The sequence below is a fragment of the Pollicipes pollicipes genome, unplaced genomic scaffold (genome assembly GCF_011947565.3).
Source record: "Pollicipes pollicipes isolate AB1234 unplaced genomic scaffold, Ppol_2.1 Scaffold_7262;HRSCAF=8765_pilon_pilon_pilon, whole genome shotgun sequence".
Classification (NCBI taxonomy): domain Eukaryota; kingdom Metazoa; phylum Arthropoda; class Thecostraca; order Pollicipedomorpha; family Pollicipedidae; genus Pollicipes; species Pollicipes pollicipes.
Genome location: NW_023597055.1, coordinates 20,048,520 through 20,072,377, shown reverse-complemented (window position 1 = coordinate 20,072,377; position 23,858 = coordinate 20,048,520). Strand labels below are relative to the sequence as shown.

The 23,858-nt window shown below is 56.1% G+C and overlaps 2 protein-coding genes across 2 annotated transcripts; one reads left to right on the top strand and one right to left on the bottom strand.

The window, feature by feature from the left end:
* Nucleotides 1-805: 805 nt before the first annotated feature.
* Pmm2 (phosphomannomutase) lies at nucleotides 806-23,858 on the top strand. The gene is made up of 7 exons (XM_037238002.1): nucleotides 806-1,041; nucleotides 2,293-2,364; nucleotides 16,407-16,584; nucleotides 19,301-19,441; nucleotides 20,467-20,616; nucleotides 21,260-21,343; nucleotides 23,005-23,858. The coding sequence occupies exons 2-7, from the start codon at nucleotides 2,299-2,301 to the stop codon at nucleotides 23,142-23,144; spliced, it is 759 nt and encodes a 252-aa protein (XP_037093897.1). The 5' UTR covers nucleotides 806-1,041; nucleotides 2,293-2,298; the 3' UTR covers nucleotides 23,145-23,858.
* Nucleotides 3,547-12,887, bottom strand: LOC119113758 (trichohyalin). Its single transcript, XM_037238001.1, has 9 exons — nucleotides 11,831-12,887; nucleotides 11,033-11,184; nucleotides 10,399-10,600; nucleotides 8,928-9,055; nucleotides 7,900-8,053; nucleotides 6,791-6,946; nucleotides 6,041-6,169; nucleotides 5,436-5,588; nucleotides 3,547-5,192 (listed from the first exon to the last, which is right to left on the bottom strand). Exons 1-9 carry the CDS (start codon nucleotides 12,365-12,367, stop codon nucleotides 4,374-4,376), a joined length of 2,430 nt encoding a protein of 809 aa, XP_037093896.1. The 5' UTR covers nucleotides 12,368-12,887; the 3' UTR covers nucleotides 3,547-4,373.

The window sequence follows — 23,858 nt, the reverse complement described above, 5'->3', positions numbered from 1 at the left end:
GAGCTTTTCGCAAGAATCCGAGGTGGAGAGATGCAATAGCCCGGTGCCTGGCGCCGCCTCTGCTCGACGGACTTCGGCCGGCCGTCCCTGCCGCGGGCTATGAGAGGCGAGGCCGGGCCGGCCGCCGGACCAATCAGGCACTTCACTACGGGACGCCTGCGTGTTCGCTTCATTAAGTATGTTTTCATGTTCAATATTGTTTATTATTAATGAACATGTTCATATTGTTTGGAGTGTGTTTATAATCATGTGTTTCATGTGTTTATAATCAATACATGTTCATACTGTTTGGAGAACAAGCGTCTGGGCTTACGTTTAACAGACAAAACAAACAATCGCCAAAGGTGAAATGGCTCGCCAGCTGAGATCTTAAGTATCCCCAATTGGAGGAAATAATTTAGAGGCTGGTCTTTGTGTGATGACCAGCTTTTTCTTACGCTTTTGGAACATCCCTGTCAAAAGATATTGGGGACGCAGGCCAGCATCGGGGCGGCCCAATTCAACATCAGGAGCCCCTACAAGAATGTAAATCCACACCCGTGTTAAACCATGCTAAACAGATAGATCGGATATGCTAGCGTTTTGCGCTACTAGTGCCGTCTATGCAGCATTGGTGCAGCCATCCTGCCCTAGATGTCCCTAGCTTCGATCTTGCCTTCCTTCGTGTCGTACCAGAAATGTCAGAGATGCGCCAGAAATGGCCGAAAACTGCCGGTTTTTGAAGCAGGAAAAATCATTGTAGGTTTTCGGATATGAAAGCAGCAAGATTCATGTTGTCAAGTAATTATTTGGGTCCGAAGGCCGAGTCGTAAGCCCTCCGATCTCCACGTAACATTTCGTAAGCATTGTTGGCTAAGCCGGCTCAACAGGTTTCGTGGCGAGTGCCGTGCATGTCAGCGTCGTTACTCATTTCGTCGAAGGCAGGTCGTGTGGTGCTCAGTTCGTTGCTCCCGCAACGTCTATAATCTCTGTAACTCTCAGAAACAAGAGGTGATCAAGAGGATCGTAAGGTTCTCAGCCAGCGCGACAGCCGGGCCAATAGTAAGTTTTTAGCTGAAAAGCTGCTTTTAGGGTATGCTAGAGGATACAAAGCTTCCTGCATTTGTGTTTGAAGTGCGAGGAAAAGGAACTTGCCATCAAATGGCTATCTGTCAAAGTGGGATGCATATGTTGTGTCTGGTGTGAAATGTTTGACATTGAGTGCCAGAATATCTCATTTATGTACATTAAAATGTGGAATGCTTTAGCAGTTTGCTTTGGCATGCCTCAAGCATTTCCTTTGATATGTTTGTGGGGTGTGATCAGAGGTGTTTAGCATGCCGCAATTGCCTTTAAATTCTGACTTACTGGACCTAGTTTGCACGACAAATGGCTTAATTTTATTGTATTAGCTGAACTCTTGAAAGGAGTTATTAGCTATGCTAAGTGTCACACATGTGTATTATCTTGTGATCACTTTGTTGTTGATTAGGTAGGCACCATTGAGCCCAAAGGGTGTGTCCCACATTTGTATGGGGTTTTTATCTGAAATATTCACTTTTGAAGGTCAACTGATATAGTTCCCAGGCCTGCCCTTAAGACCTAAGCCCTTCTGCTTTCCAAACTCTACACCTGCAAAGATGTGCAGACTGTACCAAGGTCACCCAGGCATCCATGATGTCATAATATAATTATTCAAATTGTCATCCTGCATGCCTTGTGATGATCAAGGCCAATGAAAATATTATTGTTCAGTCATCCTTGTCTGGCAATCCATTTCCACAATATGGCCAGCTGGTTCTCAAACTATGTTGTGCAAGGTATGGTGACATGGTCAATGTCATGTTGAGGAGCATGTTCATTAACTAAGAGAAACTGTGCTGTCTAGAGCAGTCTTTTCCACCTGAAGGGATAAAGATGACCATAAGTGAGCTTATTTTATTATGTCTAATGCTTGCTTAGATATCTTTGTAGAGCATTTTCATTAATGCTGTTTGGTGTACCACCACAGACCAAAATGCTGCTCTAATCAGGTAACCCATATTTTCCTTAGCTTTCCTTTGCCTTTGTACAGATCAGTACCTTGCAGCTTACATTTTAAGGTAGTGAAATCAATGCAAATACATACAAATCAGTTGACCAAGCCAAGGTTTCTGTCATACTACATACTATAGAATAAATGACACCTTTTGTGCTAAGGTTGTTTGAAGTGAAAAAATTTGGTATTGCCCTCTCCCATGTGTGAGATCCTGTGCTTGCTCCTTTCAGGGAGGCTTGCTGTGGTCTGAGATGAGATGTAATGCTTTGTTCCAGATCAGGATGGCTCCCCGGAAACCCACCCTTCTTCTTTTTGATGTGGATGGCACGCTGACCAAGGCACGCCAGGTGAGTCACTGATGGCGCACTGACCAAGGCACGCCAGATTAGTCACTCTGGCGGCATGCTGACCAAGGCACACCAGGTTAGTCACTCTGACAGCACACTGACCAAGGCACGCCAGATTAGTCACTGGCGGCACACTGACCAAGGCACACCAGGTTAGTCACTCTGACTGCACACTGACCAAGGCGTGCCAGGTTAATTACTCGGACTGGCACACTGACCAAGGCATGCCAGGTTAGTCACTCTGACAGCACACTGACCAAGGCACGCCAGGTTAGTCACTCTGACAGCACACTGACCAAGGCACGCCAGGTTAGTCACTCTGGCAGCACACTGACCAAGGCATGCCAGGTTAGTCACCCTGACTGCACACTGACCAAGGCACGCCAGGTTAGTCACTCTGACAGCACACTGACCAAGGCACGCCAGGTTAGTCACTCTGACGGCACACTGACCAAGGCATGCCAGGTTAGCCACCCTGACAGCACACTGACCAAGGCATGCCAGGTTAGTCACTCTGACAGCACACTGACCAAGGCATGCCAGGTTAGTCACTCTGACAGCACCCTGACCAAGGCATGCCAGGTTGGTCACTCTGGCAGCACCCCGGCCAAGGCACACCAGGTTAGTCACTCTGACAGCACCCTGACCAAGGCATGCCAGGTTAGCCAGTATGATGACACGCTGACTAAGGAACGCCGGGTTAGTCAATCTGAATACACACTGACCAAGGCCTGCCAGGTTAGCCAATCTGATGACACGCTGACTAAGGAACGCCGGGTTAGTCAATCTGATGACACGCTGACTAAGGGACGCCAGGTTGGTCACTGATTGCACACTGACCAACGCACGCCAGGTTAGTCACTCTGATGACACGCTGACCAAGGCACGCCAGGTTAGCCACTCTGATGGTCGAAGTGTCAGAATGTTTTTCTGGTGGACTCGGCGTGCATGAACGGGCTGTCATGCGCTTCAGAGTCACGTGTACGTCATATCGGGGGTGCCACGTCAGGAGCTCCTCTTCCTTTTTGCATTTGCTCGTATCTTTTGCGCATGCAACTGGCACTATCGCCTCTTCCCCCTCCTCTACCAACGTACTCGGTTGCCTAGTGCGCTACGTAGGCGACGGTGATTCTTCCACCGGCGAAACTCCTGTCGCAAATCTGCACGGTCGCACTCCAAACAGACAGTGGTGCAGCATGTATTTGACGGCAGTGCACAGCTGTGGAACATCTCCTGCACAGGCGGATCCTGTCGCCACGGACCGGGTCGCTCGCACCCCACATTAGTCATTACCAGGCCGACCCCAATGTTCACACAGCGTTGTTTGACCAGTCTGCCATCACGGTACTAGAAGGCGGCGGGGGAGGGAGGGGGGATGGACTCGTCCGCGGTGGCGACGACGCGATGACTCACACGGAGACGCGTTGACCTCACACGGAGACGTGGTGACCTCACGCGGAGACCCGATGACCTCAGACGGAGACGTGATGACCTCATACGGAGACGCGATGGCGTCAAACGGAGACGCGATGGCGTCACACGGAAACGCGGTGACTTCTGCGAGTCTGCGGGAACTGAGCGCAGCGGTATGCAGGGACTCCAGGATGACCCAGCGTTCCGCCTACCAGCTGGCATGCGGTGACCTGACAGCGGTTGGCTGTCATATATCGTCTCTTGTCATCACATGTCTCTTGACGCGGCTCCACCAGTGCCCTGTCAAGCTGGCTCGAATCGGACAATAATACACGCGTTGGAACGATTCGTGAAGGAACGGAACTAAACGGCACTGTTGCACATACCAAGGTGACACGCATCGCCACGCAACGGTAGGGTGTCGCTCCGAGCCAAGTGACCCACAGTGGCGTGACTGACGCGCCAGTGACGCGCCAGTGACCAGCCAGTGACCTGACGGTGACCCGCCAGTGACTAGCCAGTGACCCGCCAGTTACCCGGGGCGTCTCGGATCGCCTTCCCGCGCCCTTTGCCTCCTCCGCTCCTTCTTCGTCGTGCTACGAGCTGTCCTGTTGGCTGGCGCCGACCTCTGGAGGCTGCCCAGCGCCCGAGGCCGCCCGGTCCGCCCCCTGCTGCCCGGGGCCGTGTCCGTCCGGCTCCGTCTCGTCCCGGTCGACGTCGCCTGTCTCGGCATCGGGCTTGGAGCTGGGCTGGCCGGGCTTTGCCCTGTCCGGGGCGCTTTCGACGTCGCCGTTCTTCGGCTTGTCTTCTCGCTCCGGCTCCTGTTCCGGCTTTGGCTCCGCGTCATTTTTCTGCGGCTGGTTTGGTGTGTTCAGCTCCTGTTCCTCGCTTGCCGTCGGCTCGTTTGTCCGCTCCGACTTCGGCACCTGCTCTGGCGTTGGCTTTTGCTCCCGCTCTTTGTTTGGCGTTATCTCCATCTCTTTTTCTGACTTCACGTCAGTTTCCTGTTCCTCCGCTGACCCAGGCTCCCGTTGCTGCTTCTGCTCCTGCTCCTGCTCCTGCTCCGGCTCCTGCTCCTGTTCCTGTCCTAAAAGCTCCCGCTCCTGCTCCTGCTCCGACAGCGCATCTTCATCCAGTCGTTCCTCGCTGACGGCGGCAACCTCCCGTTTTGGCAGCAGCTGTCCACCTGTCCGTCCCCTCTGCAGCTGTCCGTCAGCCGCTCCCTTCTGCAGCTGCCCGCCGGCTCCTCTCCTCTGCAGCTGCCCGCTGGATGCCCCCCTCTGCAGCTGTAGCTGTGGTGTCGCCCCTCCCTGCTGCAGCTGGCCGCTGGACGATGCCTTCCTCAGCGAGCCGCGGCCCGGCTCCTCTGCTCGGCCGCTGGTCGGTGGGGGCCGCTGATGTGACCACTCCGGCGCCTGGGGAAGGGCACAAGGGTCACCACGCTGTATCGGGCCACGCCAGGGGCTGGGGTGGCATCGCGAGTAGCCGCTACAGTTCAGGTGCAGACGATGTAGGCGACTGCGAATAAGAAACAACTGTAACACACTTTGTCGTTGGTGCTTTCAACCATGCAGCTATCATCGGTATCGTTGGCGGGCTTGCTAATGGGCCATGGTTTTGCTGACCCGGCTAGCCGCCGTGTTGCTGGGACTCCTCACCTGATGCTGTGCCGGAGCGCTGCCGGAGGCACGTGACGAGGCGATCAGGCTCTGCAGCTTCGTCTCCCGTGTCGGCATCTTCATGCCGTCCTCCAGCTGACCAGGGTCCACGATGTCCCTCACGACGGCCGGCTTGCGCTCCATTAGCCTCACCTGAAGAGCGAGTTTAGTGCTATGCCACGGTGCTATGCCTACGCGCACGATGCAGATCACAGGCGGTGCGCACCGTGGACGACCGTCCTGGCGGTCAGTCTGGCGTCGAACTTACTGAACTTCAGCAGCCTAGTTGGCCAGGATGGACAACACCAGACACAGATTAAGAACCCGCTGAGCTCATCGCAAGCTTTGGCTCCTAATGGTGGAACATCTGACCGAGCTTGACAACGCCGATCTCCCCACGCTGCTCGTCGCAGTAAGCGAGAATAAAACCAAATCTCATGCTCCGGTTCGTCGACTGTTCCTTTGCTGGCTAAACCGCCGTCCACAAACTTCGCACCGCTGCTAACCAGCGGCAGCTAGCAATGGTTTGTACGATTCATTGCCGTGGTTAGCCTTCTCTACAACGCTAGCGCCTGAGCGTGCATTCGAGCGGCTGGTCGGCTGACCTGCTGCTGGAGCCGACCCCGCTCGCGCTGCGCGCTGGCCAGCTGCGCCTCGCTGGCCGCCAGCTTCCGCTGCACGGCCTCCAGCTCCGTCCGTAGTCGCTCGCCACCCGCCCACTCCGCCGCGGGCATCTGTCGGCCAATTGGCGCCGTCAGTGCTGCTTGAGCAGGAGGGTGGCGGCCAATCACGGCGGCAGTGTTGTTTGCGCAGCGGGGTGGTTGCCAATCAGAGGGTTAGTATCCGTGACGCAACGTGTAGGTGACCAATTAGTGCAATCAGTCCTGCGTACCTAACAGATGGGCGCTATTAGGCAGATGATCAGCTCTATGTTCTATGTTATGTTCTATGTTATTGTTCTAGGTTATGTTTTATGTTGTGATCAGTTACATAGGATGGTGGCTACCATTCACAGTTGAGTGTTACGATTTCGCATCCAATCGCGGCCCAGCGGTAGGGGCTGCGTCCACCGGGCTGCTGTCTGTAAGAGTGTGCTGTCCATTCAGACACCGGGCGTTATGCTGTGGCATTACATTGCAGCGGGGATTTCGCGGTACTGCTGCAGTGTGGTTCCTCGGACGAACAAATACGTAGACGTGTTTGCGGATGAACGATGCGTATCTGAGTGGTTCCCTCTTGCAGTACATACAGTAACGATATCTTTTGATCATTGTTTGGGATGACAGGGTGAGGAAATGACGCATTTAGAAATGGACTCAGTGCCCTTGGGCATTGCTGGTTCCTTCAGTATAAACCTGGGAGCGCCGCTGAAGCAGCTCTAGTTCCTGTCGATGCTGCGAAGCGGCGCTGTCGGCGTCCAGCCGGGCCTGCGCTGCCGCCTGCTGTTGCTGCTGCACTTCCGCGCGTAGTTCCGCCACCTGCCGCGCGTGGCGCTGCTGCTCCGCCTCCATCTGCGGGCGATTTTGTGGAGAATGCAAACGCAACTTTGCAACGACTTTGCTGTGCAGTTTGAGCAGCGTTCGAGTCATGTAACCTCGGAAGATCTGTCCCCATTCCTTCGCTCGACCAGTCCGCTCCAGGGCTCCGATAGGAGAAGCTCATGGTCTTCGTCTTGACGTGACCCCCGGCCAGAGCGGTCTGCGCTGTTCCAGACATCTTGTCGCCACCGTGCGGTGGCTAACGATACAGGGGACGCATACGCTCGGACGCTGACGACAGGGACACGCCCTCGACAGAACGTGCCGTGTCGTCGTCATGCACGTCTCCGTAGCTGTGTCGACGTCGTGGCCTTGGACTGGTGTCTGGACAGTATACGCGTCTCGTCTGTGCCTCTGTGCCGCTTCACTGGCACATCGCCAGCAGTGTGCGGGGCCATCGCCACCGGCGCCAGCGTCACTGACACCTACCGCCATCACCACCGTCACCACTATTACCAATGTCATCGCCGTCACCATGTCACCAACATCACCACCTTCACCACTTTCACCACCGTAACCGCTGCTGCCAAGCATCATCACCGTCACCGTGTCACTAACATCACCACTGTTACCAAACATCATCACTGTCATCAAACATCATCACTGTTACCAAACATCGTCACCATGCCACCAACGTCACCACCGTAACCACTGCTGCCAAACGTCATCACCGTCACCATGTCACCAACATCACCAACTTCACCACAATTACCGTCCCCACTGTTACTAAACATCATCACTGTCACCATGTCACCAACATCACCACCCTCACCATCACCTCTGTTACCAATATCACCACCTTCATCACCATCACTATTTCACCAACATTACCACCTTCACCACCATCACCACCTTCACCACCATCACCATGTCACCAACATCACCACCATCACCGGCGTCACCGCCGCCACCGCCGTCAGCCTCACCTCGGCGATCTGCTCGGCCTGCCGGTCCAGATTGCCGCGTAGCTTGTCGAAGGTGGCCCGCACTGCCTGCTCAGCCTGCTCCCTGGCGGCCATCAGGTGGCGCTGGTGCTCCATCACCAGCTGGTCCGCCCGCCGCTCACGCTCCTCCAGCTCTCTGTGCCGGCAGCGAGAGGGCAGACTGTGACGCCACGGCGCTGGAGTAGCGGCGCCGTTTGGCGGCAGGGGTCACGGAATTGTCGGGGCCTTCTCCTCTTAGCTGTTGTTTGAGTGCGGATCTTTGGGGCAGTTATCGCTGGGGCGTGCTGCCCATTGAAGCTTGTAAAAAGTATGTAAAAAGGGGCGTTTCCGTTCAGGCGTCACGGAGCTTTTCAACAGATGCACGACGCCCGAGTTCGGTGAAGCGTTAGTACGGTTTTCACTAGTCTTCGGACTGGACAAGAGAACTCAAAAGCTGGACATTTAGCTGGTGTTGTTAGAGTTGACGGATCCTCTTGGGGTGGTTGGCCTATACGCGCGTCTCAATGGCGCGGTCATGCGTATGACTATCACAGGCGCCGCCCATCGGCCGCCTCTTGTTGGCGGAGGTGTCAGTCCACGCCGATATACGATAATATAATAATCAATCCACGCCGAGAGCATAACACAGCGTCCGGCATCTTTCAAATTTGTGTGCGTTGTTGCTTTGGCTCAGGTTAAAGGCTATAGCATCGTTTGTGAGATGAGAATCACGTGTGAACAAAGAACACTGTCTGTTGTGGTCTTAAAACTGTACCGCTATCCGCTTCGCGGGCTTATGCAGCATCGCCTGATTTTCGTCTGAGCTCTTGCGATTGAACCGCTAAATTGCAGCGAGCTGACATCGGGCACACATGTCTTTCTTTCCAACTGGGTGCACGGACATGACGGCAAGTGTGCAGCGGCCTTTTCACAAGTCGCCGCCGTCGAGCGATCGCAGTACACAGTCCGCCGGGCTCGGGGCATGCCCCCCACCCTGTGTCCTGTTCCCCTCGTGCCGCCCGCGTGGTTACCGTCGCAGCTGAGCCGCCGTGTTCTCCGCCTGGGCGCTGGCCAGTCGTGCCTGCTCAGCCGCCTGCTGACTCTCAGCCGCCCTCTGCGACGCGAGCTCCTCGCGCTTCCGTCGCTCCTCCAGGCTCGCCTGCACGCAACGGCAGCGGGTGTTATGTGCAACTACTGTGGGCAGCTGGCGCTCGGCCGCCCTTAGCGTCAGCCAGTAGCCTCCGTGACGCTTCATCTCGCGAGCGCAGCTCCTCCACGCTGGCTGGCACGCGACGACACCGCTGGGTTATGTGCAACTACTGCCGACGGAAAGGCGTTCGTGCGAGACGTGCGTTTGCTTGAGCGCCCGTATTGTGTCGTGACGTTCGATTGGATTGGGTCGGTACCACTTTGCTCAATGAGTCGAGGCGGCTGCACGCGATGTGCAGTCAGTCGCCTGAGAATGCGGCGGCCCGGTATTCCCCGGGCCAGTTTGGACAGGGGGCTGCAGAATACTGTGCGCGTTTAACGACACCCTGTGCTGACGAGTAGAGCAACGATGAACTTGGTTGTCAGATCGTGTCCGTTAAAGGGAGAGGGTCATTGTGTTACAGTGTACGCAGTCAGAGAAAAGCTGACAGCCGGCATGCGTTGTTCGTCTACCTTGCGCGCTAGGCTCAAATAAGCTAGTAGGATCATGTTTAGCTTGACGTGGTCACTTTGTCTGTTCGCAGCGTGTGCATATCTGCGCGGTCGTTCAATTCTATCTGCCTTTTGCAGTATTGCCGGTGGATTGTTGAGTTCCAGTAGATTGTTTTCCTCTGTTAGGGGTCGGGGTATCTGCAACATTCTGTGTTTGATGAGGGCCCTGCTCCCTAAGCTACTTTTGCAAAAAGCATGCGACCAAAATTTATGAAAAGTAAGGCAGGCCTCTTCATAGCGCTTCACCTTGAGCTGGTTTTAAACGAGCTCTGCCATGCGAATCTCCGTCTGGTCGAATAATTTGTTCTTTCCGGGTTCTGCCATTCCTGACTTAGCGTTGTGTGCACACACAAGCAAGAGATGCGGTTACGTACCTAGCTCGATTTGGGCTGGCCAACCCAGGATCTGCGTCACCAGGTCATGCCACGCTGTGTGAATAATATCCTTGACCGTTCAACGACCACATTCACGTTGTCAACACTCACCTCAACAACAACACAACACAACAACCATCAGGTTGCGTTAGGTCCTTTTTCAGCTGGTCATCCCATACCCTCGACTTGGTCATCCCATACTCGCCTTTACTTGGTCATCCTATACCCACCTGTGCCTGGTCATCCCATACTCACCGTTGCTTGTTCATCCCATACCCACCTGTGCCTGGCCATCCCATACTCACCTTTTCCTGATCATCCCACACTCGCCTTTGCATTCTCATTCTATCCCCACCTGTGCCTGCTCATCCCATGACCTTTACCTCGGCGTCTCGCGCCGCCCTTGGCCCGCTCAGCACGTGCCTACCTTCAGCTGGTTGCCACTATCGACCAGCTGGTCACGCTCGCCGCGCAGCTGGTGCAGCTGCCTGGCATGCACGGCGTTCAGCTGCTCCTCGTGCTCCACGATCTGTCGGCTGAGCCGCTCGACCTCGGCCCGACACGCCTCCAGCCGGGCGTCGCCGCCCTCCGACGTCTCCGAGCCGGCCCGCTCGGCCGTCGCGCGCCGCCTGCGGCCGTGTACGGCTTGTTAGCGCTGGTTGAAGGGTGGGACGCGGCTGGTGGAGGATGTTGCGTGGGTGTCGCGGGATGCCGTGCTCAGTTGTGACGTTGGTGCGGCCCAGATGCGTGGCGTGGGGCCGTACGGCTGCTCCAGAGGCGTTGCAGATGTGTCGTGGCGTATTTGGCACGCGTTTTGCATCGTTTTGGTCTAGGCGCATTGCGCGAAGTAGCAACCCTCGGGTTGACCTCAATGTACCCCTGGGCCTGAGTGGCCTGTACTGACCTGGAGCCCCCAGCCTGCCTCACATGGTAAGCGCTAATCCGAGGTTAGACCTGTTCTGACCTGAGGTCATCTGCCGGCCTCAGCGCGACGTCCCGGCGACCGCGCCCTTAACCTGTGATCTTCAGTGTACATCTGACCCTGTGTGGCCCGCGCTGACCTGAGGTCGTCCGCCAGCGCGCCGTTCTCGGTGACCAGCTCGCGCACGTAGCGGCGCAGCTCCTCCGTCATCTCGCGCAGGTGGCCGTTCTCCTGCTCCAGCTGCTGCGTCAGCTCCGCCTGGCGCAGCGCGTACTGGCGCAGCTCGGTCATCTGGCGCACGGAGGGGTACAGTGTCAGACGGCCGGCAGCGGCTTGTCACGTGTGGTGCCCACGTCCCAAACGCGGAAAATACTTGCCTCGCTTGTGGCTTGTAACGCACTATGCTTTTCACGTGCCTGACGTGAATAAGGTTTTCCTGATTTGGCATTGTAACGCTCTATGCTTTTCACGTGCCTTACGTGAATAAGGTTTTCCTGGTTTGGGATTGTAACGCTCTATGCTTTTCACGTGCCTTAGGTGAATAAGGTTTTCCTGGTTTGGGACTGTAACGCACGCTGAGAGCGGAAGCTGATGGCTCAGCGCTTTCTCCGGGAGAGGGGGACTCATTTGCCGACGGTTTGCCACTGAAAGTGGGCACAGCGCTCGACAAGCTGCTCGCCGGAGGGGCTGGCACACGCACCAACGGCGTCACTCGCGTCACCCGCGCCTCTCACCTGGGAGCGCTAGGCCGTCGCGGTGGCTCGCTCACATGTCACATCTCACACGGACATCTCGCATTACCGACTCACATATCGCATTTCAAACTGACGTCTTGCATTTCAAATTTCGTTACACATTTTACACTCACATATCACGCTCGCATCTCACATCCTGTACTTCACACTCACCCTTCAGCGGCGCCTCCCTCGCCTCTCACCTGGGATCGCTCGGTGGGGGCCGCGTCCGGCTGGGTCGCCAGCAATTCCTCGGCGCGGCCGCCACCGCCGCCGCCGTCCACGCCGTCCCGGATTGGCTCCGCGTGGCGCAGCGAGCGCACCGACAGGGGCGAGGCGGCGCGAAGCGAGGCTGAGCCGAGGCCCAGCGTCTCGAGCCGGCGAGACGGCTGCGCCAGCGCGCTGCGCGGCCGGAAGCTGGAGAGTTCCGGTCGGAAGCTGCTCGTTTCCGGTCGGAAGGTTGATAGTTCCGGACGGGAACTGCTCAGCTCCATTCGGAAGCTAGTCATTTCCGGTCGGAAGCCGGTCAGCTCGGACGAGAAGCCGATGTTCTCTGACCGGAAGCGGGCCAATTCCGGTCGGGCGGCGGGGCCGCGCTGTCTGACTGAGCAGACGCTGCCTGCGTCGGAGCCGCGCCCGCTGCCGAAGCCGCAGTCTGTGAGCAGCAGCCGCAGCCGGCCCACAGCCTCCTGGTATTGGAAGTCGGCGAAGTCGGATCGTTGCACGCGCGCGCTGCTCATGGCCGCCGCTCTGGTGGGGTCGCGGGGTCACGGAGATGTGTTGACTGGCTCGGGGATCAGCTTCAGGGTAGAACGGTCTGAGCGGGCCGCTATGGCCGTGCTAAGTACAGTCAGTGGTATCGAATGTCGTGGGTTTTCCGTTTGGACGCTGGCGGCTGCTGGCTGTGACCGGGATTACCGCTTAATACCAGGTTGGCACTGCTGCCCGTCTTGTTGCGACTGGCCAACGAGCGGGCATTTACCACAGTGAACTTTCGGTGTTTCCCTCCTCACCGTTGCCCGGAGCAGCAGTCAGCTGTCGCGCCGTCAGTTGACCGCTGGACTCCTGGCCAAGGACTCCCGCTGGAATCACGGCGATCAGCACACCCCCGCCGCCCGAGGGCGCTCAGACTCCGCCGTCCGGCACCGGCACAGGTCACCGCCGCCTGACCTCAGGTCACCGCTCTGCCTCAGACCAGGTGTCCGCCCGACCCCAGGTCACCGCCGCGGCTGTTGAGCGCGCAGCACGGTCCGCCGGCTGCCCCCCACCGTCGGCCGTGCACTGGCCGCCGCCGCCGACGCCTGGATGGCGGCTGTCGGTGCCGTCAATACCTGCCCCCGCCCCCACGCGGAGGGGCGGGGCGGCGGCCGGCGCGCCTTTGTCGGCGCGCGATGACCGCGTCATGTGAAGGAATGTGCGCAGCGCGGCCGATGGCGGGGGCTGCGCCGCCGTTGATGCTGTACTGTCAGTCGGACCACGAGCTTAACGGCGTGACTGCGGCAAAGGTTGGCGTATCAGAGGTATCTTCACGCAGGTGTGTCATACATTCGTTACGCATTGCACAGTCGCCACCGATGGGACGTGCCTGCGCTGAATTCGATATCCTGTACGCATCGGTATGGATTGTAGGCAGTCCATGCCTGCATGCCCGCCTTTGTCGTGAAAGTAGCAGTGATTGCGTTTGAACGGCACGCCAGCCGAGCTGTTTGTGCCTTTCGTCGCGATAAATACAATATTGCCGGCACGCTTTGGTGGCGTCACTGCGGCGACGTCGTCCGCTGCGGGCCCGCTGAGCGACGCCCGCTCAGCGCGGCGACGCCCGATGTGCGTCCATCCGTCGGCCGTGAGGCTGCTGTGGGCCCTGCCTGTCCACTGTGAAGCGCCGCGATCAATTCCAGTATTGATCGCCGAGCTGCCGGCCGCCGCTTCACCCCTCCGTGGTCAGGCCGACCGGCGGGGAGGGGCATGGGTATGCCGCGCCAGCGCTGGCTGCCAGGCTCAATTGCCGGGTGTTGGCAGGTGGAGGAGGGCCACGTGGCGCCGCCGTATTCGTTCAAATAGGGGAACTTCAGAGCGAAGCGCTTTTGTTTTTTCTGCAAGGCTGACAGCTGTTGTACAGCGCTGTTCGGTTGGCTGTCTGGGCTGTCTGACTGGCTCCCCCCCCCCCCCGCCCCTGCCACCCCTCTTGAGCCGGGCAAGCTGGCCGGGCTGTTTTAAAACTGGCCGTCGGCCGCGGTACAGCCTGTATGGGATTTCACCATGTTCACCGCGTCGACCAGGTACTCACTCGACACAAACCACGCACCAGCAACCATCACCCCTCCCCCCCCCTGCACCCCCTGTGGGTGATCCGGGCGGCCGTGGTGATCGATGGCGCGCCCGCTCATGGCGAGGCCTTCGTTACCAGTGCGCCGGTGATTTAGTGATGGCAACCTCGGGGCTCGTCACGCGACCCGCCGTGCCCCGGAGCCCGCCGCGTCAATCAATGCGACCGGGCCGGGGCACGCCACCGCCAGAGCCGGGTCACGCTCGGGTCACGGCCCCGGGGGCCGACAGCTGGCGTCGTATGGAGTCCTGGCCGGACTGCCTGCGGTGTTTTGGACTAGGTGGAGATTGGAGGGACCGCGCCGTGTGTGTTTCTCTACGGAGGTGCGTGTTGGCCGTCGGGGTTGAAGCTGCTCCCGAGCCTGCGCCAATAGAAATCTTTGGGTTCGGCCTGGAAGGTCAACATTTGACCAAACGCGGCCAGAGTTCGCGATCGATGCATGCCGTGGCTCAGAAGCTGTGTTTTCTTGCTACCTTAGCCAAATAAGGAACCCAGAAAGGCACTGTGATGCCTAAAGTCACTGCCGAAGTACTCGCAGAAACGTATTCCGCTGCAGGTTATAAGATCGTATATTGTTTAAAGACAACCAAACATTGAAATGCACATCTGACCTCATATCGGGGCACTTCTGCAATATTTGCATAATCTGTCCATGCTTAAACAAGCCATAGCCCTTTATTTCTTTTTTGACCTCAGAATGACCTTATCCAGCGCGGTGACCGGCTTTGAGTTTAAAATTATTCCCCAGGTACACGTCGTCATTGGGCTTTACGATGCACCCAGCTGCTGAAGCTACGAGTCGTCGCTCGCCCTTACCTGGCGGGAATGGCGGGCGCTGCGGGAAATCGACCTCCTCACTTCTGGCTTCCCAGACGTGCAGCTTACCCGCTACACTACCGGTCCCCGTCCCTGGGTACAAAATGGATGCATAAACAGTGCTAAAATGTGTTCGTCGTCCCGCTCGGATGTTCTTTCTTCTAAGCCCTGAAACATTAAGGAGGGACGGACTTTCGTTACCCCCGCCGAGCCCGGCTCAGACCCTGTCTTTATTTGAAACAGAACGTGTTCGGTATCGTTCGATCGTTCGTCAACAAACATCCGTCGGCTGATGCTGCATTTTGAGGTTTAGGTATCGGGCCAGGAAGAGGACATGCGCTTCCTCTCCCTGGCGGTGTTCGCGAGACGACCGGTCGGTTACCGGGCGGCGCGGCCCCGCGCAGGACACGACACATGTGGCGCAGTTTCCGGGCTGGCCGTAGGGCCGGGGTCGCAGGGACGGTAACCTAAACAAAACATAAATATAAGGGGTAACTCGACAGGGGACCGAGAAATGGAGATAAACAGAAGCTCAGAGACGGGACAGCAAAGCCGACATTTCACACAAAAACGGGAACCGTGTAGAGGCAGGGTTTGTACGGAACAGAACGTAATCACAGCAAAACTGTTGAAAATGCTATTTTTCAAAGATATAATGATATTGACTAAAATATCACCATAACGAAGACAAAAAATTTCAAATAGTCACTTCAGTACGGTAATGGCCCAGGAAAGTATTACGCTATGACGTTATCGCTCAAGGCACTTATGTGCAGATATTTCATGGTGTTCAATACACAGAAAAGATAAATAACATGGCAAGGGGTGTGTCTATTTGTGCTCCAAAGCTACGCCAAAAACACAACGGTGGACGTGGTGATGACGCGTGATGGGCATTGGCGAGGGCGCATGAAAGTAGTAGCCGAACCTAGGGAATTGGGGATATTGCATCATAGCACGCGTACTACAATTCGGTAATATATTTCACATTTCCCTTGAAACATCTCTTGTCATCGGTTGGCTGCAGGCACGTGACGCTCTTATCACTTCCTAATCCGGATTTACACCCAAGGTCAGGAAGACATTGCAGCTATACTCGGTCGGTATAGGTGAATCTCACCATGCGGTCTTTTGGAGTCCTAGTAGCATCGAACTACTATTTGAACCAATGGGATAAATCCTACTGATACGAGACAGCCTCATGATGGCAAAGATTGGGAAAAGAACCCTTTTGTGAAAAGCTGTGCGCATTTGTTGTTCCTACAAGGAGTTTGTTAGAATATGGGGATGCCCTGCTGTATTCGACGATAGGGGGACGCGTCCCATCCCTGTGGCGCCGCTCTGCATGTACCTAATGACTCTTGACCGATTTCCCCTGATTGTTGACCTGTACTTTCGGACCCGTGCCAGTATCCCCTACCCTTTGGTGTGTCCCCTTACCTTTTGGCCTTTACCTCCCTACCCCTTGACAGTCCTCCCATGCCCTTCGACCTTTGTTTTCTACCCTTTTACCGTTGTCTCCCAGCCTCTGCCGCAACTACTGACCTATGACCTTGACTCTCGACCTGCGTCCCTGACTCGTGAACTTTATCCCCGCCCCTTGGCCCCTGCCCTGACCCTTGACCTCTGCCCGACAGTCGATCACGCCGGAGATGACTGAGTTCCTGCGCTCTGTGCGTGAGCACGCGTGCGTGGGCGTGGTGGGCGGTTCGGACCTGCCCAAGATCTGTCAGCAGCTGGCCGGCGGGGACGAGGCGTCTGTGCACCGGCTCTGCGAGTACGTCTTCGCCGAGAACGGTCTGGTCGCCTTCAAGGGTGAGTAACCAGGTCTGGTTGCGTCCGGAGGTCAGCAGCGATGTCAGAGATCATTGCCAAGGTTTGTTTGCCTTTCGGGGTCAGGTGGAAGGTCGGTCAACTTAGGGATCATCCGCTGTGTGAAGTAACGTTTGTGGGTCACTGCTCACCTAATGAGGCTTGCTTGTCGTCAAAGCTGGTTTTTGGAGCAAGATTGGGTCTTGCCCGAGTACAGCTTCAGTAAAGGCATTCACTGTGCATTTGTGCGCGTTCATAGTTCCAATTTTGATAGCTTGTAGTTAAGTTAGTTGATTTTTTTAGTTAAGTTTTCAATGGTATCAGCATAGTCTGTGATCTCGGTGTGACGCCGTCTAATGTAGCATTCTGGACAAGGACGTGCAGCAATAATGGTCTGGAATAAGATGCTTGTGGTGTATTTGCCCCCACTTTTACAAATAATAGCTGTTATTTACGTGATCTTCCGGGTCACATTGATTCGTTCCCTGGCCTCCACACCGAGTCGGCGTCAATCTAACATCGACGCCGATCCAGATCCAGTGTGGATCACTCCGCCTCTCGCGCGGCGACCAATCCTCGCTGCTCACCGCCACGCCAGCCCGTCCTCCGCGCCGGCTGGCGTGTGCCGCGTCCATCCCGTCCGGGGCGTCAGATGGCGTGACGTGCTCAGCCCGTCCCGCGCCGCCTGCGCGCCCGGCCGGCCCTCCGGCGTAAGCGGCGGCCCTCGGTGGCGTGCGCCGCGCTGTTTAACTTCACTCGGCACTGCGGAGGGTGGCTCGTCGGTGTCGTGTTTGGGGAGGGGAGCTGGGGATGGGCCCCGGGACGCCCTCGACGGACGGTCTCACGTGGGAGCGAGGGACAGAAAGTGAATGCCGAAGGTGCTCTGGCGCGATGACTTGAAAGCCAAACTTTGTGTGAGAACGTGCACCGACGTGCGCGTATTTGGACGTCTGCCAAAGTGCATTGTTTTTACGTTGATGCCAGATTTCAGGAAGCGTCAAAATTGTAGCGAAAATGATGCCGGAAACATCCGCACAGACCCACTTTAATTGATTTTATTTTTTACTCCAACTCAACGATTGCTTTTCAACAGTGCGCTTGAGAGGCAGATGTCCAGACGGCATAAAAGTGATGCCTTAAATTTAGTGCATCGTTTAAGATGGTGTTTGTACTGATACTGTCATGCTAGGAAGTCAAAGAGCCTTTACGAATCCGCGATAACGATCAACGTATATATTTTTGTTGTGCGTTGGCGTCCCGTAGTGAACTGTGGCCGTTCATGGCCATGCTGATATGTATGTAAGGTTGTACGTAAGGTTGTCTAACGCTGTCATTCGACGATTAAATACTGCAGCCGGAGCGCATGTGGTTCTTTTGGAAGAGGAGACGTCTATTTTGATTTCCCGAAACATGTGATGTCATACCTTATGTCGGTCATGTTAAGCTCAATGCTCTGATTTCCGCACCGCTTTTGGCAATGCCGGAAAATGCTCAAGTCGCAATGCTCATGGCGTTCGCTGCTGTTGTCGCGTGGCTTGGCTTCCACCAAAGAAATGGAGGTTTGAAGATATCTTTTTGTCCAAGGGAACACCATTCCTGGATGCAGTGGCTTGTGGACAGGCGACGTATATGGTCATAGTCACTCGCCAATGGGCCAAACTTTTGCCGAGCAAAGGAGACATTAAGGGTGCTATTCATTCGGCAGACTGTCGTCGACTACTAAACGTTTGATGAGCAGTATCTCACAAATGCCCAACATGTGAGGACATTGAGAGTTTGGAGCTCACGTTGCACGGAACGTTATTCCTGCCCCAAGGAAGGCACTTCCTTCGTGAGGGACTGTTTACACTTCGTACAAAATTTCACCTCTCTACCTCTAAACTTTTACGTGCCACCCTGGAACAGCGTTCTCTAGCGCTATGGAGAGGCGACGGAGGTGGGGGGGGGGAGGGGGGAGGGGCGGTGGGGGCCACCAACCCTGCCACTGCGCGACCGGCCGACCGGGAACGCACCCGGCACTGCCACTCACGGCTCTGAGCAAACACCGCCGCCTCGCGTCAGAGGCCGTCGCCGCCGCTCCGCCGCCGCCGCTCCGCCGCCAGAGCCGGACGCCGAGGCTGCCTGCGGGCCGACCCGGCCTCACCCGGCGCTGAGTGCGGCGGCGGAGCGGCGGCGGCGGTGCCAGGCGCCGCTCGCGAGCCGCGCCGGTCGGCACGACCCCGCTGGCACGACCCAGCCGCCACTTTACGAGCGCCCGTCACGGGACGCTACCGTGCCGCCCGCGGCCGAGGCGCCTGCGGCAGAGGTGGGACGCACTGCCGCGCGCGGCGGAGTGCGTTTGCACGCATGAGACGAGGCGTGAACTGAACTGTGCGTCGGGGAAACCTCAAACCTCGCTTCCCTAGCGCGTAGCTTAACCACGACACCACCGGTGCTCATGCGGGAGGGCACGGCATGCTAGGAAAGCAGTGCTGCGCCTAGTCGTGACGGATACTTGATCTTGTCCTTGCCTGTTCTATCCTTGCCTGGTCTTTGATTTAACCGTAACGTAACTTTGACCATAACGGAAACTGGCACCCATTTCTCTCTCGTTACCCAGACCCCGCCACAGCTGAATCTGCCTCCCCGCAACCCGGCCTGCCCGTGACTGCCCCCCCCCCCCCCCCTCCCACTCTCGAGTGAGTAGTTTCGCACTCAGGACCCCCACTCTCCCCGGCAGGCGGCGAGCAGATCCACAAGGCGGACCTGGTGAGCCAGTTGGGTGACGCGTTCCTGCAGCGCTTCATCAACTTCACGCTGGCGCACCTCTCCAAGGTGGAGCTGCCGCTGAAGAGGGGCAACTTCGTCGAGTTCAGGAACGGTACGACAGCGTGCGCCGCAGGAGCCACGTCGCGGAAGGTGGTGGAGGGAGCGTGGTCCCCTCTTCGGTATCAGGTGGCCATATCTCTCGCCTTGGTGGCGTGATTCTGGGGGGTGTTGCTAACTTCTGGTGTCGGAGATGTTTCAGCCGACGCTCGGTTGTCATGGGGATGATGGTCACGTGATCGCCGGCTCTCTGCCGCCGACTGTCGCAGATGAGGTCGGGTTTCTGATGCGCACATCTGGGTCCGCTCCAGGCATAATCCACATCTTGTGGTCCGCTCTGTGCTGAACCCGTCCGGTCCTTCCGGCCACCATCGTCGATGGCTCTGTTTCGGGTGGTCTATTCCGGCTGTTCCATGTGTTTCAGAACGCCCCGTTCGCTCCATCCGTACCTTCTCTTTCCCGGGCGGTATGTCTCCCGTTCCGTTTCAAGTATGATCACTGTGTTTTGGCCGTTTCCGAACTTTGTTATGTGTTACAACGAATGGTTCCGTATCAATATGTCCTAGGGCTCATGGTTTTATTCTTTTTTGTTAAGTCATAGGGCTTGATATATTCAAGTTAATGGGTTGCACGTTACAAAATAAAAACGACAATGCGGCAATGATACAAACGCGTCAAGAGCCTGAGAAAGGCGTGGGAACTCAAACAAACCCCTCTTATTTATATTGGTCAGATTTATGAGCGAAGCACGGCCCCGGGAGCTCATAATGGCCGGCGGCTGGTGATTCCAGGATGAGGCCGCACGGTATGAAAACTCCACGCGACATAGACGGAGCGTGGGCAGCTACTTCCCGTCCCCCCGTGGCACGATGGACACTTCCCAATCTGCTTCTGTCTGTCTGCCGCTTCAGTTATTCCAGGCGTACTTGCCACGTCCCAGACCGCGCCACGCCGGACCCCCCCCCCCCCCCCCGCCCCTCCCCTTAGCTCCCGGCGGCGGTGATGACTCCAGACACGGACTCCCGTCACTCCAGAGCCCGTGCCGTGCGAGGCCGCCTCACGCCGCGCCCTCGGCCACAGGCATGATCAACGTCTCGCCGATCGGACGCAGCTGCAGCCAGGCGGAGCGCGACCAGTTCGTAGAGTACGACGCCGCGCACGGCGTCAGGAGCGACCTGGTGCGCGCGCTCACCGAGCAGTTCGGCGATTCGGGCCTCTGCTTCTGCATCGGTACGCGGCCGGCGCGCCCGCCCCCCCCCCCCCCCCCTCCCCCAGCAGTGCGCTCCGTTTGTCACGTGTCGCGTCGGTGCGAGTCGCCTCAGGACCACCGTGGGGTTGTGAGCTTCCAAGCTGATTAGCTGTTGTGTCTTTTCCATACTCTCCTAGCGTCGAGCTCAGCTGAGTGCCTGGCGTCATGCGTGCCCCAGTGGATTGCATGTGCTCTGCTCGTTGAGACGCATAACGTAACCTGTTGCCGACGCACAGTGCAAACACGCCGCAGTCTGTTGCATTCCTGTTGTTGCAACCTGTTGCAAGCGGTTAATCCGACTTGCTGTCGCAGGACGACGGGGAAGGCCACCCACAACCTGCGAACCTCTTTCCTACGTGCTTTATCATGCATCAGCACCCTGTTGGGCAAATTCTCAAGATTCCGCAATGCCATGTCTCCGTGTAATATCGTCATTGGCCACCAGACTCCCCCAAATTCCAAAAATATCCCCAAATCCGCAGCTTACGCTCAGCGCAATTGCGATGGCACAAACATTTCAACGACACCGGTTGCCGCCGAAGGGAGGCGCCGTGCGGTGAAGCCCATGTCACTCGCCAGACCGGTCCACCGTCAGTCCGTCACCCGTGCGCGCGTGTGTTGCAGGCGGCCAGATCAGCGTCGATGTGTTCCCCAAGGGCTGGGACAAGACGTACTCGCTGCAGTTCGTCGAGAAGGAGGGCTTTGATGGTGAGCTCGCGGACGGATTGTCGGGGCGGGGCGGGGCGTGGAGGCACGCGCAGGCACGCGGAGAGACTATGGACACGTGTTTGTGTGAGGCTATACACAGTGAAAATGCTACCTGGGCGTACATTTTTCATCCCATGTCTTTGGTTTATTATGTAACATTACTGCGAGAGTAATATGGCCGATTGGCGTAAAATTTAAGTTGTAGCGCCAGATTTGTGCTTGATTCCCTTCGGATTCAGGTTGTATGGCCTACTCCGTCTCTCGATGAGTCATGCTCGATTCGAATTATTTGCCTTCTTCTTTTTTCAAACTCAAAGGGTCGATTTGGTTCCTGCAGCTTTCGAGTGATTCAGGCGAAGTGTTATATAAATGGATTAAAAATCACTCACTGTGACCCATTCCATCCGCCTTTGATAACTAATGACTGAGCTGGGATCACCATCAGCAATCGACCCACGTGGTGCTGCCTGGAAGCCTGGAGCCCCTTGCTTGGAAGTCCTTGTGTCTGGCTCTTGCCTCAGCCAGAGACTGGATGGCTTACGGTCACACCAAGCGGACGGGTCAATTGGGTGACCCAGTGACGCCATTTTCCGTGACTTAGTTACAGTTTGATGATCCCATCTGTGTATGGTACGGCCGTAGAACAGGTAGAAATTCTGCAATGGCCACCAACTAATTAGGGTTACACCAGTCATTCGCATTTCATTGCCATGCCATTTCAGGGTAGTTAAAACATTTTGGCCTGGTCGAAGGGCTCGTGCAGGTAGTCATTCCGCTGTTTGAATGGGACCAATTTGTGCAGTTCGGCCCAGTTCTAAGTCACCACTAATCTTTCAATACAAGTCTTTATATTGGTAAAACTTGCATTGTATTCAAAGAACGTTTCTTCAGTCTGTGATCACCCTTGCGTTATAGTCATCAGATCGCTGGAATGAATGGGTTCTTTAAATCATTCCGTAAAGGTTGTGAATCAAGGTTAATTCGGATAACTTTGTGTTTGAATCGGGACACAAAACTCATTCGGAAGGCGGTGATAAAACCCTTAGATGATCATGGCTTCGTTCCCACTTATTTTGGCTTAGAATTGACCCCATTCGTGCAGGGGAACAAGGCAGAGATCTGGGTAGCGCTGTCTGTCATTTGACTATAACACAATTGAGAAAAAACAATGTGAAGCTAGCTATCATGGCTCGGATTTGGCTGTCACTGCTGGGACTTCAGGACCTCATTGCCGAGCCCTGAGGCATGTTCTTGCGCCTTGTTGGGTACTGCCTCTCTCCGCACCTGGCAGACAGCTGACTTTCCAGGGCCAGTCTCATGTTGTGCATCATGCATGGTGTATTCCTTGCTTCTAGATTTGTGCTGCAAGCTTCTGCCAAGGTAGTTGGCTACAAAATTCGAAGCTGGCAAACATTCCATTTGGGGAAGGGCTGTGCCTAACGGACCTCCTCCTCCTCTCCTCCTCCTCCTCCTCCTCCTCCTCCTCCTCCTCCTCCTCCTCCTCCTCCTCCTCCTCCTCCTCCTCCTCCTCCTCCTCCTCCTCCTCCTCCTCCTCCTCCTCCTCCTCCTCACCACCCGCCGAGCAGTCGGACGGCCGGGTCCGGGGACGGTGCGTGGCACTATGTGGCGGCGACGTGGTGGTGATTTGACTATGATTTCAGAGATTCACTTTTTCGGCGACAAGACGAGTCCGGGCGGCAACGATCACGCCATCTATGAGGACCCGCGCACGGTGGGCCACTCTGTCGTCGACCCCAGCGACACGCGGCGGCAGGTGGAGGAACTGCTCAAACTACGCTGACGACGCTAGCGACGATAGCGGCGAGTTGGGAAACTGTGTTCTCGGCTAGAGGACTTATTGCTATAGGTGGCCCGCTAGGACCAAGGCTGCCCAGCGTCTGCAGACTGGGTGGATGATTTGATGCGGCATTTGATGCCACACCAAAGCTTCTTTCGTGGTGCCTCAGCTTTGGGATCTGACTCGTGGATTTTCAAGAATATGTCACTCTGCTTTGTTAAAATTTAAGAAATGTAGCGTCGCTCGTGTGATAAAATGCCTACTCTTGAAACACGTTTGTGAATTACTGGTGAGCTATGTCAGTTTTTAGAAGCGAATATGACTGACCAGCGCGTACTGGCGACTAGGTTTTCATCTGTACTTGTTGCGGCTTGCCGTATATTACGGCTGTTACGCATTGTCATGATAATTCAATGCGCATTTAACCGACCAACCAAAGTTTGATCATTTCTTAAAACTATGTTTTTCATTGGACTGGAGGCATTGAGTGGGGATTTTTCTACGTTTTGCATATTAATGTGGAATATGTTACTTCCCATTGTCTGATATCCAGCATTCATTAAATTGTTTGTGTATTTTTCGGTACGAGCGGTTCTTATTTCCGATGCGGTTATTTTCGTGGTGGTTTGTACGTCGCACTTGTACGTAGGATCGTTTTCGTTTTGTTTTCCGCTGTTCTAAAAAGGTGTTTTCCAATAAACCGTCTCAAAGTTTGAA

Coding starts and splice junctions, on each gene's coding strand:
- Pmm2 (XM_037238002.1), top strand. CDS start 2,299: ATGGCTCCCCGGAAACCCACCCTTCTTCTTTTTGATGTGGATGGCACG. Junction 16,585..19,300: donor CGGTCTGGTCGCCTTCAAGG/GTGAGTAACCAG, acceptor TCTCCCCGGCAG/GCGGCGAGCAGATCCACAAG. Junction 19,442..20,466: donor CTTCGTCGAGTTCAGGAACG/GTACGACAGCGT, acceptor CCTCGGCCACAG/GCATGATCAACGTCTCGCCG.
- LOC119113758 (XM_037238001.1), bottom strand. CDS start 12,367: ATGAGCAGCGCGCGCGTGCAACGATCCGACTTCGCCGACTTCCAATAC. Junction 6,947..7,899: donor AGGCCGAGCAGATCGCCGAG/GTGAGGCTGACG, acceptor AATCGCCCGCAG/ATGGAGGCGGAGCAGCAGCG. Junction 5,193..5,435: donor GCGCTCCGGCACAGCATCAG/GTGAGGAGTCCC, acceptor GCCCTTCCCCAG/GCGCCGGAGTGGTCACATCA.